This window comes from Austrofundulus limnaeus, unplaced genomic scaffold (genome assembly GCF_001266775.1).
Source record: "Austrofundulus limnaeus strain Quisiro unplaced genomic scaffold, Austrofundulus_limnaeus-1.0 Scaffold222, whole genome shotgun sequence".
In the NCBI taxonomy this organism is placed as follows: domain Eukaryota; kingdom Metazoa; phylum Chordata; class Actinopteri; order Cyprinodontiformes; family Rivulidae; genus Austrofundulus; species Austrofundulus limnaeus.
In genome coordinates, this window is record NW_013952624.1 from 231,297 (window position 1) to 245,624 (window position 14,328).

Below are 14,328 nucleotides of genomic sequence, written 5' to 3' on the forward strand. Positions count from 1 at the left end.
AACAAGTAAGGAGAATTTATTGTGCAACATTAAAAAAAACAATTATATCTCATTACAGGTGTTTGATGTGTGACAGGTTAAGCGTAAACACCCCCAAAACTGGGGATTTGTGTGAAAGAAGGTTGAACAAATACTTGGCCCCTCAATATAGTGGCCCCTTGATTGCCCCTTACTCAGAAAAATCCTAGCTCCGCCACTGATTCTGGGACATGCACATTATTTGTTCCCAAAGTTTTTCCACATTGCACCACATTGATCTGCTTTGTACCCAACTTGACAGTCACACCCATATTTTTGATTGAATCTACCGGAGTGCACATTTGAGATGAGGAAAGACTTGGAAAAAAGGTATTTCCTAAATGTATATTTTTGTTTTAAAACCTTAATTCCTGGTAGATATTTGGTGCAGATGGGGCCTTGGTGGGTGTAGAAGCTGTTTCCAGCAGTAGATCTCCGAGTCACATCCAAAGTGTTGGTGGTTGAGCAAACACATGGTGCACTGTTTACTGAGAGTTCAGCTGGCTCAGACTCTCTTGGCACAAACAGCATTTGCATGGTTAATAGTGCAGACCCACTGTTACACCTTAGTCTCCAGTTAAAATGTAACCTAGCTTTGATTCTGCAGCATCTACTGCTAGCTAACGTTTAACAGCTGAGTTGGGCCATCGAATGCTTTACGGTATGTAAAAAATCAACCAATCTTTTTTGTCCAAGTTGATGGTTTATACTCATTATCCACGTCAAATGAAGCGACAAATCTTTTGCTTCTGTTTTGGTGTAATCTTGATCAAATGTTTCTGTAGTGACATATTTTCATCCCAGTCAGACCATGATTGGACAATGATTTACGATCAAAACATTCATAAAAGTCAAACTTCTGCTACCTTTGGTTTCAAATTTTAAACCGTTCCTGCTACAAGAAGAATGAAAACCAAAATGACTTCAGCTTTGCACATACAGTAAATTCTTCCAAGCAGGTCTGAAATGTCAAACATATACATGGGGCCTTATTCAAACATTCGTTCCTACATGTGGTCGGGCAGATTTTCAGTTTTCCCAACGAGCCTGAGGTCACACACACTGCGCCTCCTCCTCTAGACCTTTCTGTTTACAGTTCACCTTCACCACGCTGATGCAGCTAAAAGAAAAATAATAACTTTGCTGTGTGGTGCATTACAAATTTCACTGATAATCTGGAGTTAAAAAGAAGGGGCATTACAGACAATTTAAGAGGTGACGCATGCCAAGGATCAGTCAAAGCCTGACTAGAAAACAATGAGCTCATCACAGAGTCCGTCAGTTGGGAGCTGCTCGTTTACTTCTGGCTTTAAGTCAAGATGATCTCATAACTTCACTGCTCAGAGGCAAGATTATCTTTTAAAAACCAGCTTCTGTCGTGTCAACTCTGAAACTCGCTTCTTTAAGCTGATCGGTGTCCTGAAAAGTTCAAACGGTTCCAGCACCATAAATAAGTTACACGACATTATGACCAATCAGATCAACAGACTGCTTTTGTACTGCTTTGAATCAGAGGTTCTAGTTGATGGTAAAGATGTTGGTGAGGAGGTTGTAACAATGCTGCCCTCATGTGGCCAAGAGCACACAGAGCATCCTGTCCATTCATTTTAGAGGAAGAAAGGGTAAAATAAAAGTTCTGATAAGATTTTACATGCCATGGCTTTCAAAAGCGTTGATTGTAAAACACACTTTGTAATCAGCTTTGTATCCTGATAAAAAAGTGCTGAGCAGACACTGTTCAGGTTAGACCAGGTGTGGCACCATGAGCTGAGACATGAACATGATTCAAAACAATGAGAATCTTTATAAAAAGGTTTTATTTCACGTTAACCGAGTCAGCGTGAACAGTTTTACAAAGACATCTACAAAACTATAGCTCTTTAGCTTTTTTCACTTCCCTTACTCTTATTTTTCTGTTTGAAATCCTGCTGCTAAGTTTTTTTACTTATTTGAATTATTTTAAAAAAGGGCCAGTGTCCACATTAAAATTGACTGGGTTGTTTTGACAACTCAGTTGGTAGGTTAAAGCCGTCGTGTCGTAGGTTGGTGATGTTTCGCTTCCTTTCTTCAGGAGTCGCCACAGCGAATGTCCTTCCTGACGTGACCTGAGCTCCAACCCAGAGCCTCAGGATTACAAGCCTGAAAAGCTAAAGGCGGTCTAACTTATGTGGATCTTTCTTTGTGGCCAGTGCACTAAAATTACCTGTGCTTTTAAAAAATATTGACAGAATATTCTGCCAAGGCACCATTTGTTTTAAAAAAAATTGTCTTACAGAGTGAAACAATTTTAATTTACACTTAAATATATAAAATATATAAAAACATTTTTGATCAACGAATTTAGTGCAATTATACATTATACATTTAACTCTTCTCAGAAGGGAAAACGATTTCTAAGGCTTCTTGATTGTCTGAACTTCAGCCTCGTTGGTCTAAAACGGGACTTCTTTGATGACGGAAGGTGCATCCAGGTGTTCAGAGCAGCATTCTGCAGGTGTCTGCCAATCACAGGAAGCACAGTCATGGTTTTAGGAAGGCGGCACAGAAAGACTGTTTTTACCAAAAGAAGTCACCACAAACGTTAAGCTTCACGCTAAAAGATATCAGAAACTAATCCTGATAATATTAACAAGTTTAAACATGAAGTGATACTGGAGCCACAACCTCGTGATCAATTTGTTGTCTGAAGTCGTATTTTAAAATACTGTAAGAAAGGTCATTTTTTGTTGCAAAATTCCTGCTCTGGAGCCTCGTTCTTAAATACCAAACAGGTAAAAGTAAAATTAAGGCTGTGTCTCAATTCAGGGGTTGCGGCCAATTGTAGGGCGCATTTTTCAACTTCTTAAGTCAGTGCCCATGCCGTAGGCTGTCCCAATTTGTAAGACTGGTCTAGCTGCAGTCACAGCCAGTACAAGCCACGCCCCTACAAAACACGCCCCCTTTTGCTGTTTTTATCCATTTTATTGTACCTAACCTTTTTAAACCAATGCTAACTAACCTTAAACTTCATTTTATATGATTTTTTATACATTTTAAAGATCATTCTAATAAAATTAGCATTGAAAAATTGCTTCACCGGCCATTGCAGCAAAAGTGTGTGTGTTTTGTAGTAAGGGAGTGTGTTATTGTAATGTCCACACCTGCACAATTTTACTGAAAATTTAAAATCTGATGCATGACACTCATAATAAAATTCAGAACAGTTTTTAGTAAGGAGGAGGAGTTTGTACAGTTATTATTGGTCAATAACAACAGCAACGGACAACTGTTTTGCAATAAGAGATATGTTAAAATTGAACTTAAACCTGTAAAAAATGCTTGGGCTAAAAACATGCAAATGTTTGTTATAGAAAAAACATTTCTACGAAGCAGTTAAAAACGTTAACTGAAGAGTGGATTTTTATGTGAAGTCATTAGAGTGAAAAATAATCAAAATATATACATTTATTAGTTCAGCAGGTGAATGTTGATTTTTAGAAACAAAGTAAAACAGAGTGGAGAAAGTGTGCAGGGTGAAAGGTCATTACAGCATCTGTGTGTGATTGCTCTGTGCTCCTACCTTTCTGATTCTGTGTGTTGAGCTACAATTTGAGGATTTTTTTTTTTTTGCAGCAACAGAAAAGTTTGATTGGTCAGGGTTGAGAGGGATAAGTCTGCGGCTCGGAGATTAGCGCCGTTGCTCCGTAGTCCTGCGCCGACGTCATTCCCTCCGCCTAAAACAACAGCTGACGATCATTCAGGGGTTTGAAGATGGCCGAGGCTCCAGTCTGAGGTGAAGATCAGCTCAGTCTGATCTCGACTGACTTCATGCTGCTAGTTAGGTTTAGGTCTGTGGTGGGCACAGCTAACCTAAAGGTTAGGTTCACTAACCACTAATCTCCTGAACAAGAATCTTAGCTCCGCTAGCGCTAAACTGCTAAACAGATAAAAATTAATCAAAGCTAATTGTTAGTTTTCTTTTGGTTCAATTTGAAGGTGGGTGAGATTATCTATGGCAAATCAACCAATCCAAACAGCTCAGTCTAACTTGTGATACTTCCAGTTTAACCCTTTCAGAATAAAAGCTTGTTTTTGATTGAGTTTATAGTATAAATACCGTTTGAAGTTAGTCAAACAACAAATAGCAAATACTTCCTTTACCATAATTGCTTTCTAGGATTGTTTTTGAGAAATACAATTGTTCGCTTTATTTCTGGAAGAGGTTTGTATCAATTGTTTTGAATCCAGGTTTCCTGCAGAAAGTGCATATTTGCATGTTTTAAAGAACCAAAACAGGAACTTATAAAAGCATGAACCCGTTATTCTCAGCAACTTCACCTCAGACCTCAGAGACCCGTCCAGAAGAAGAAACAAACAAACACAAAAATCAGTGGAGAAAAAAAAATTAATCAACTCAAAAGAGCATTTTATCTGCTGATAGTGAACCAACATATGGTGCCTGGTTGGAAATAAAAAGAAGGAAAAAGATATTATTTGGATTGAACTTAAAGCAGGTACGACTTATCAGACTGAAAAGGTGCTGGAGAGAAACATCACTGTGATAAAAACTGAGAGTATTCAGGGTGTGCTTCCATCATTCATTCACACACAAAAGTACATTAAAAATGATGAAGCTATTATTATGGCCGTTCAAAACGAAGCTAAACATTTTAGAACGTGAGGTTTTGTTGAACCCAAAGGAACAAGGAATGCAATAAACATCCTGACACTGGAAGAAAGAGTCATTGAAGAAGACGTGTATTTGTGCTTCATTGACTAAAGTGTTTGATACGATCAAACATGAACATCTGATTACTCTATTAAAGGAACTGAATGTTGATAGAAGTGACTTAACCATAAAAAACATTTACTGGCAACCAACATCTACAATAAGAAATAAAAATGAACTTGGAGATGCTGTGAAAATTAAAAGAGGGGTGCAACAAGGTCGTGTCTTGTCTCCAGATGTGTTTTCTTTAGTGAGTTTGTGTTGAGAGCTATAGAAGGAATGCCTGACATCAGTGTTGGAATAAAAGTGCCAACGATTCACGCTACGCTCATGACACTGTCCTCAATGCTACCAAAGAGGAAGATCTACAAAACATCTTTAACATCATTGATGGAGAAAGCAAGAAAGTTGGCCTCAACATCAAGAAAACAATAACCATGGTAATCACAAAGCAGGAAGAAATACCCGCGTGTAACATCAAAGTGAAAGGCTCAAGGCTAAAACAAGTCAACATTTTTAACTGGGTGCTGTGGTAACAGATGGAAGATCTTTGAAAGGAATCAGGAAAAACAAGCATTCACAGACCTCAGAAGGTTTCTGACAAACATACGCCTCATATAATGAGGTATACAAAGACCCGGAAGAGTGTGCTGGAGTGTTCCATCATAACCATTTTGAAATAAGGAAGTGAAGATTGGACTGTGACCCATATAAGCTGGTAACATCATAAATGCTGCAGAAATGTGGCGTTTAAGAAGAATGCTCAAGATCTTGTACACCGATAGTCACCAATGAAGAAGTGTTAGCAAGAGCAAACGATCATGCTAGGACAGACCAGTTTTCTTGGACACATCACAAGGAGAGAAGGGTTAGAGCTTCTTGTATCAACTGGAAAAATACAAGGAAGAAGTTGTGTTGATAAGCAGCTTGAGCCCTTTTATGGACACACCTACAAACCTCCTGCAGTTCATGAAAGACCGTATAGAATACAGAACCATGGTCACCAACGCCCTCTGACGTGACAATTAAAGAAAGAGAGAGACCTGTTTTAACATCTCAAACCTCTACAGCATCAATTCTACACAGAGTTGATCCTCTGTGGATAAAGTGAATAAACATAATTCATATCCTAGTCCTAAACCAAACCCCCAACCCAAAAAGGAGTTCCACTAGGACTTGTCTTTGGTTCCCATAAGGACTACTGGCCTTGATAAGGTAGGTGTGGACACCAGAAACGGTCCTAAAAAGGTAACAAATATGAGTACACACACACCCGTACCACACCGTGCTTCATCACTTACAGCTGCTTTGGCCTGCTGGTTTGCGTTTTGCCTCCGTAGATCAGACTTTATGAAACCTGTAGAAACATACAGACAAAGAGAGAGGAGGAGAGAGAAAATGGTAACAAAAACTCACAAAAACATGTACACATACTAGTGGTGCACCGATTACAGTTTTCTGACCGATCACAATCTTTAAAAAGTCTGACCTGCCTTGAGATCGGCCAGTACTTGGAAAAGATCGGTGGAAGATTGGCTTCTCATCTACCTCCACAAAGGTCTGAAAATCAGCCACTGCTCACAGCAGAGCAAAAGGGGACTGATTTCCAGACCTTTGTGGAGGTAAATGAGAAGCCAATCTTCCACCGATCTTATCAAAGTTCTGGCCGATCTCCCAAAATTAAGGAAATCTGTGCTGATAAATCGGCCGGGGGATTTATCGGTGCACCCCTAACACACACATACACACACACATACAATCTGGTACAGCCATCTTAATGGGGACCTGGCATTGACTTCCATTAATTTCTACAGCCTAACCCTGACCCTCACAGGTTAGGGTTAGGGTCACCTGACCCTAAAAACTAACTTAAACTCAATTCACACCTTGGTCCTAAACTTAACCCCCGACCCACCAACAGTGTTTCCCCTTATGGGGACTAGACTCAGGTCCCCACGAGTACCAGTCAGGTCCCCATAAGTAACATTATATTACATTACATTATAAATAACACAAATAAACCCGAAAATGTACAAAAGAACAGTGTAATGATGATGATTATCCAACAGGTGACTGTCTCAAAGTTGTATTAGAGATACCAATGACTTCGTTATATTTCAAAGCTGTTCTTTTTCTTTTGACATTTGTTTCACTTTAACAGAAGAGTTACTTCATACGCCTAAATGTTGAGTCAATAAATGAGTCAGTATTCTGACCTTTGAGAGCAGAAAGATTCCTGTTTTTGTCGCAGTGAGCACAAAGTTTATCGCCTCGGTGCTCGATCCATATTTTTAAAAGTTACCCATTTGTCATGAAGAACCCATCAGTGTCTCTGTGTTGACTGAGGCGTGAAATTTCACCTCTGATGACTTAAAACCCACAGCTGCTGAACGTGTCAGCTGCACAACAGCTGCATATTAATACGAATACCCCTCAAATTGAGTCCATTGTTTTTTTTAAAGCTGAATTTAACATACGTAGTTGGTTTAAATAGTTTAGCTTTTGTCAAATGTTTATTTTTTTTCCAACCACCATCAAAACACGATGCTCATTTGCTAATCTGTCTGTTAGCAAAATGTCTCATGAACTACTGCGTGGATTTTTCTGAAATTCTCAGAGAATAATCACTGGATGTACATCTACAACTGATAAACATTTGAAGTCAGTGAGAACAAAAAGCTTCAAACAGCTAACAGACTTTAGTAAACACAAAAATAGCTATACTTCAGTGAGTTTCACAGAAAAAAAGCTAAATTTTGGCGTGGTAGTAGCTGAGAATCTTGTCCATCACATGACAAAGTAGAACTACACTTAGCAAGATCTTTGTCTAAAACTCTGGCATCAGTGTACAGAGTTAGCCATATATATAGTCTGTTAGCAAAATATATTTTTAACTAGAAGGCTGATTTTAAAGAAATTTTCAAAAATAAATCATTAGATGTACATCTAAAACTGATTCACTTTTGGAGTCAACTGAATTCAATGTGGCTGCCACAGCTAATTAGCATTAACAGACACAGCTTCTCTGAAGAGCAGATCTAAGTTCTTACTGGCAATCAAAACACATTCGTCACTTTATAGGAAATATTCAATCTACTTCCTAAAAATCAAAACACACTGTATCTGCGACCTGCATTCTAAGAATCAGCCTTAGCGTTAGTAAAATATTAATAGAATTAGTGAAAGACAAAGACAGATATTACAGGCGTCTGTCTGAGTGACGGCCTGAAATGAGTGCACACAGTGACAAAAGGTCGTACCTGTCATTATTGTGCCTATGAGCAGAAAGACACAGAGGAAGATGTTTCCTATCAACGTGCCAAAGCTGTCAATGATTTTCCCCTGGCAGATGGTGAATATGATGCCAAACACCTATATGTGTGCAGAACATGCAGAGTTAGGAGTGAAGCTGCACAAACATGCACAGATGCACACACACACACACACACACACACACACACACACACACACACACACACAAAACACACACTCACAACAGATTCACTGGGCCTCATGCAAGAACATGTTCATATTCCTATCCTAAATTTCTCTTACTTTTGTTCGTACGAAGGGTTCGTACGAACATGTCACGTCAGATTCAACAAACTCTTCTATCTTCAGGAAAAGTGCGTAAATGAGCTGCGTAAATTGATGAATGCGTATCAGCTGCTCGTGCACGAGGAGAGGAGATTAGCATAATTACCACCCTAGAAACACCATATAAGGCTACGTTTCCTGCCACACATGCCAGGAAGTGTCCATTCGTAAATGACATCGCAAAGTCAAAAGAAGAACTTTACGAGTTTGGAGATTGAAGTCCTGCTCTTGAAGATCCAGAAAAAAAAATGTCATTTTTAGCAGGTCAGCTGTGGAATAAAAGGTCCTGCTAAAAAAGGAGGGATGAAATGACGACTGCTGCTCTCCCGTGGGTCGTATACAGTCACAGAAATAAAAATCTAAATCGTATTCATCTCTCTCTAGTCCTGATCCGGTTTTCTTTCGGTCAAATATTTTTAATTTAAGTGTAAACAATAGTGTTACATAGTTTTCATTTATTCATAAGGAGGGCAGTCGTGCACCGCTGCACCCCCCACGGCCGTTGCAAGTGTTTCTGAATAAAAACATTTTAAAATGTCTCCAAACTTCAATCAACTTCATATTAATATTGTAGTGTTTTACAACAGCATTACTAGCCAATTTAATTTAAATTCACCAATTTTTGTTGTTAGTTACATTTAAAATCTAATTCCAGTTCAAACAGAATAACTTATTATCAATATAATTATGGAGTGTGATTTTGTTTAAACTCAAAATATCTTCATACTAATGAAATATAAAGTTATTAGTGAAGAAAACCCGTCTGGATAACAGCAGACTGACTGCTCGTAAAATGTACGACAGGTCTGGACCACTCGTGGATTTTGTTCGTAACTGAAAAAAATCTTAGAATACGAGAAAACTGGTGAATGCCACAAATTCTCCTAAATCACTCGTACGCACAATTTAAGAACAAATCTGTTCGTACGAACGGTTCTTGCATGAGGCCCATTGTGTTTAATCCTTCCTACAATCTTTTACTGATGAATATAACATCGCACACATGAACCGATTCTGAGTCAATCAAAGACAAGATCAAAGGTTATCTGGTCTTTGTGCAAAAATAAATGAGTTCTTTGTTTTTTCTCTCTCTTGGCTCTGTGTTCGGTGACTGAACTGTACCTGTGCCGAACAGTTCAGCAGTCCCGAGGAAGTTCCCTCTGACTCGGGGTACGTCAGCTCAACCGCAAACTCAAAGCCCAGCGGCAGGTAGCCCGTCATGAAGAACCTGAAGGCGCGCACAGAGATGCAGACGCTATCAGATCACACCACACGTTATGTCATTCAGATAAACTGCAACGAAAGCTGCAGCTTCTGCTCTGATAACATCTGTTATAAAACCCTGTGTTACATTTACAGAGCTGTTACAAGGAGGACTTTGAAAGGAGTCCAGTGACATCAGATGATTTTTTTTTCCCTACCTCCCTCAAGCAAGTTCAAGACGTTCTTTCACTGAAGTGACGACAGGTGAACCTTGATAAGAAGATCCTGACATGGCAGTCTGAGTCTGTATTTTAGGTGACTCAACACATCAAACTGAGGATTAAGCTGAATTTAGTCCAAAAGACCTAAACACACTTTCAAATTCTTGGCTTTTTAAGCTACATTTTGATACCTAGATTAGAGACAACTGGTGGCCCGCAGGCCGGATAACTTCCGTATGGCCCATCAATGAGGCCCCACCCCTCTTTCTTTTTATTTTTATTTTTTTGGAAGGTAGAATTTCTATTAACAAAATTTCAAGCCAAACTTATATGTTTAGTCTGCTGAGAGACGCTGTGTGAAGAATTAGGGAAGTCCTTTTCAGGTGTAATTTGTGACTTGTGTAGCCACATTTTAGACACTTTAAGTTGTTATTTCTGAAGCAAAATAATCTGAAACAGAAGAATGAGAGTAACAATACCCAAGAGCTCCAGCTGTGATAAAGACCACCCAGAGGCGACCGAGGTTGAGTGTGGAAGCGTAGACAATCATCCCCACCAGAGACATGAAGTAAACAGCGAGTGTGGTCTGCCTGGATGAAACACACAGAAACAAACGCACCCATCACTGAACTCACCTTGATGAAACAGGATGTTTAAACTATCTGGCTAAAGTTATATATATTTTTTATTATTATATTACTGAATTGCTGTCAAGCACTGTACATAAATAGCATGTCAAAGTGTGAAATATGTTTAGAAAGCATGAATTTAAAAGAGCAGGATAAATGCAGATGAGAAATTAATGTTAATATGAGCTATGCTAGAAATAAAGCGGTATGATAAGGTTTGCTAAAAGAAAACAAGAATTTAAATAATTTTTTGTCTCTTTATCAGACATTAAAAAGTACCACCGCTATTTATTGAAAAAAGGGTTAAAAAGAAAATCTAACACAAAACAAAGTTCATTGTAGATACTGTATTTGGAGTTGAGAACGAGATTCGATTTATTCTGTTCAAGCCAAGAATGTTTCTGGAATTCTGCACGTCAGACACAACTCCCACATTTAACCCTGTTTACGCAACCCTGTTTTTCAGCAAAACCACTGCCCTTCTGTTGACGTGTACACAACAACAGCGGCCATTTACTCTGACACCAAAGCTTTTCGAATCCAGGTCGCCAAATTTTAAACTTTTCCAGAGATGGTTCGCATGTGAACAGAGCCTTAGCCACAACCAGCAGCAAAACTGGAAGGACAAAGTATGTGTGACTGAATTAGTTCTTAAAATGAATCAATAATAATAATTAAAAAACATTAGTGGGTTTTTGGACCAGTAAAAAACAAAACAATTTTTTTCATAGTCATTTTAGAAAGACTCTAAACCAGGACTGAACCACACACTGATACTGAGACGTAACTAAGAAAAAAAAATCGAATTAACCAAAAATCTCACAACTCCCCCACAGTACCTCCACTGACCCACTAGGGGTCGTGACCTCTGCTCTGCACTAAAACAGCTGAGGCAATGATCTGGTTTAGTAGATCCCAGCTGTAACAGCAGGCTGCGGCTGAACAAACAGCTCCACAGACAAATCAACCCCACAGATTAACACAGCAAAACACGAAAAATGGACTCACAAAGTTTGGGTGATCAATAAAAACTCTTTGAAATTTCTCTTTTGGTTTGACATTTTTTTCTGAATCCCGAATACCCAAAACAACGATGGCTCCTCTGGATAAAGCTCTGCCGCCTTCGAGTCGACTCACTTGTACGTTTTCGTTCTGTCCAGCCAGACGCCACAGATGAGTGAGCCGACCATCCCTGCAATGACGATGGTAAGCCCTATCCTCCCAGCATTCACCTCTTCTCCCTGAACAAACAAGAAACACAAAACACAAGAGCTTTAAGGCCTGAACTCTAAAGGGAAGAAAATCCCAACCCCCAAGTTAAAAACAGCTGATTACATCTTTTATCTCTGGTATTTACTGACATTTTAGCTCAAACATGAGACGTGTGATCCTGACAAGAGTCGAGTCATTTGGACGTAGTGGGTCTTCAATAACATTATTGTTCTTTGCAGCTTCAATCTGATTGGTCAAGGTTCGACTTACTGTAGGTGAATGCAGAACTTACAGGGTAATGCTCAATAATCATGCGGTTCAGGAGAGTTCCAACAGCGTAGAAACATCCCACGTTCAGACCTGTCAGAGGAGAAACTATTCAAACCCAATCTGAACACAGAACAAATATTTATAAACTTTTAGATCTCCTCATTGCGCTGAGACAGCACTTCTTCTTAATGATCTTCTTGAACATGTTGTTGGTCTTAAAGGCTCAGTTTTAGCACGGTTTAGGTCATATTTAGCGAACAGATCCTTTTCTGTTTCCATGGTAGAATGATATTTTTTCCTCAGCACCTATTTACTGTGGTGTACCTCAAGGGTCCATTTTTAGGACCTTTTTTTTTTACCTATAAATGCTGCCGTCACAACATACTGTATCCTTTCAATTTTATGCTGAGGACAGGCTTTAAAATGTTAGGTGTTGAAATGTAGTGAAATGTATTCACCTTACAAGGAAATGAAGAAAGAAATACTGATGTGACATTAACTTGAAACTAATGTTGTTGCTTTATGGTGATGTGTAACCAAATTACTCATCCTTGGAAATTAAAACCCATAATCAAGATATTAATAACTTAAGGAAGGACGCAACGTTTACTGATCCAACACATTCGGTAAACATTGTCAGATTGTGAACTTTGAACAGATAAGCTTCACCATGACCTCAGAACAGTCTGACATTTACATGTGCATTTATATCAGATTAAAAAAGATAAAGCCTATTTCAAAAGAAATACCTTCAGGCTTTTTTGGAATTGGTTACTGTAGCAAAGGGCAAAACTGTGGAACAGATCAGAATTTGTGCCACTAACCCAATTCCAGCAAATCAGTAAAGCCTAAATTGTAATAAATGTTGAAGTGCTCTGTGGTGAACGTGGCCAACCGTAAGTGATGATGAGGAGGATGAAGGGCTTGTTGCGGAGCAGCCTGAGGATGGAGGCAGTGTAAGAGTACTGCTCGGGGGGGATGCTGCGGGCCGTGGCCTGGGCCTGAGTCGGGGGTAGTTTGGGACGGTCCTGGAAAACTGACACACATGGAGACACCAACGACGTGAGAAACATGAAACACAAACACATTTACAAAAATCACAAACATCGAAAAAAAAGATTCAACCTCAAGCAGACACATAAATCAACTCAAATTCAACTTTAAGGGAAAGAAATATGGAAAATCGCTGTAAATTCATCCACTGATAACATGAAATCGAGTATGAAACAAAATCTAAAACTGGCAACAAATTAAAGAAAACTATCACTTTTTTGTTATTTCAATGTTTGAAGCTGCAGTTCAGATCTTTTGAAGTGGAGTTCTGTGGAAATTTTATGAACAATTAATATCTTATTTGTTGTAGAAAGCTCATTGAACGACCACATAATGGAGAAATAGACTTTAGATTAGATTACACTTATGCTGACAGAAATATAATTATGTTCTTGGCGAAAAAGCTCCAGATCCCAACTGAGAAGTGCTATAGCTAGTTGCTGCCGCCGTTTGCCACAAAAGTTGAAACAAATCCTTGTAATGCAAAACTAACAGCAATGCAAAAGTTTCTCAAGTTTTGCATAATTTATCTCATCAACCCAGTCAGAATTAGACTATTTCTCCAAACTGAAGCAGCTCAGTCTTACCTACAACAGGTAAGATATTACCTGTTAATTTTTGCTTTTTTTTACAGAACCTCACTTCAAGATTTGACAGCTTAGGAGGTGCAAAAGCACGTCGAGCACTTACAAAACCTCCACACAGTGAGTTATACTAAGAGATGGCAGTCAGTGTTTGAGATGACCCGGTTTAGTTGGACTCTCTCCTGGGTGCCTCAGACCTCCAGGGGAAGAGCAGACCCAGCAAAACTATAACTAATAGCTAAAATTAAGTCAACATGATAGCATTTTAGCTAAATGCTAGCATTAGCAAAATTGTGGCCAATGGTTAATAACAGCCAAAACCATAGCCAAAGCTTAAAACCAGCAAAACAATAGCTAAAAACTAAAAAGAGCACAACTGTAGCTAAAGCTAATGAAAGCAAATTGTGGCTAACTGTTAACATTAGGAAAACCATAGTTAAAATGAGTAAAACCCCAATTAAAAGATAAACCAGATTAATTATAGCAAATACCTAAAATTAGAACAACTGTAGCCAAAGCTAATGATAGCAAAATTGTAGCTAAATGCTAATGCTAGTAAAAAATGTGGCTAAAGCCATAGATACAAGTCAAAATTAGCAAACCCCAACTAAAAGCTAAAACCAGCAATACAATAGCTGAAAGCTCAAACTAGCTCAAATGTAACAAATGCTATTGATAGCAAAATTGTATCTAAACGCTTGACTTGGTCAAACTGTAAATAAAGGTCAATACGGTAAACAACAGTTAAAAGTTATAACCAGCAAAACAGTTGCGAAAAGCTTAAAAGAGCAAATTTAGAGCTAAAAGCCAAGATTAACACAATAGCTTAAAAT

General features: G+C 38.7%; 1 protein-coding gene across 1 annotated transcript in view; it reads right to left on the reverse strand.

The window, feature by feature from the left end:
* Positions 1 to 5,953: 5,953 nt before the first annotated feature.
* The window catches only part of LOC106525280 (feline leukemia virus subgroup C receptor-related protein 2), a gene marked incomplete at both ends in the record, with an annotated part of 15,976 nt that continues 7,601 nt past the window's right edge, over positions 5,954 to 14,328 (reverse strand). The window contains 7 exon segments of the mRNA XM_014019456.1: positions 5,954 to 6,083; positions 7,987 to 8,098; positions 9,446 to 9,551; positions 10,227 to 10,337; positions 11,514 to 11,617; positions 11,881 to 11,948; positions 12,754 to 12,894. Of these exon segments, the coding sequence (XP_013874910.1) occupies positions 5,954 to 6,083; positions 7,987 to 8,098; positions 9,446 to 9,551; positions 10,227 to 10,337; positions 11,514 to 11,617; positions 11,881 to 11,948; positions 12,754 to 12,894 (772 nt within the window).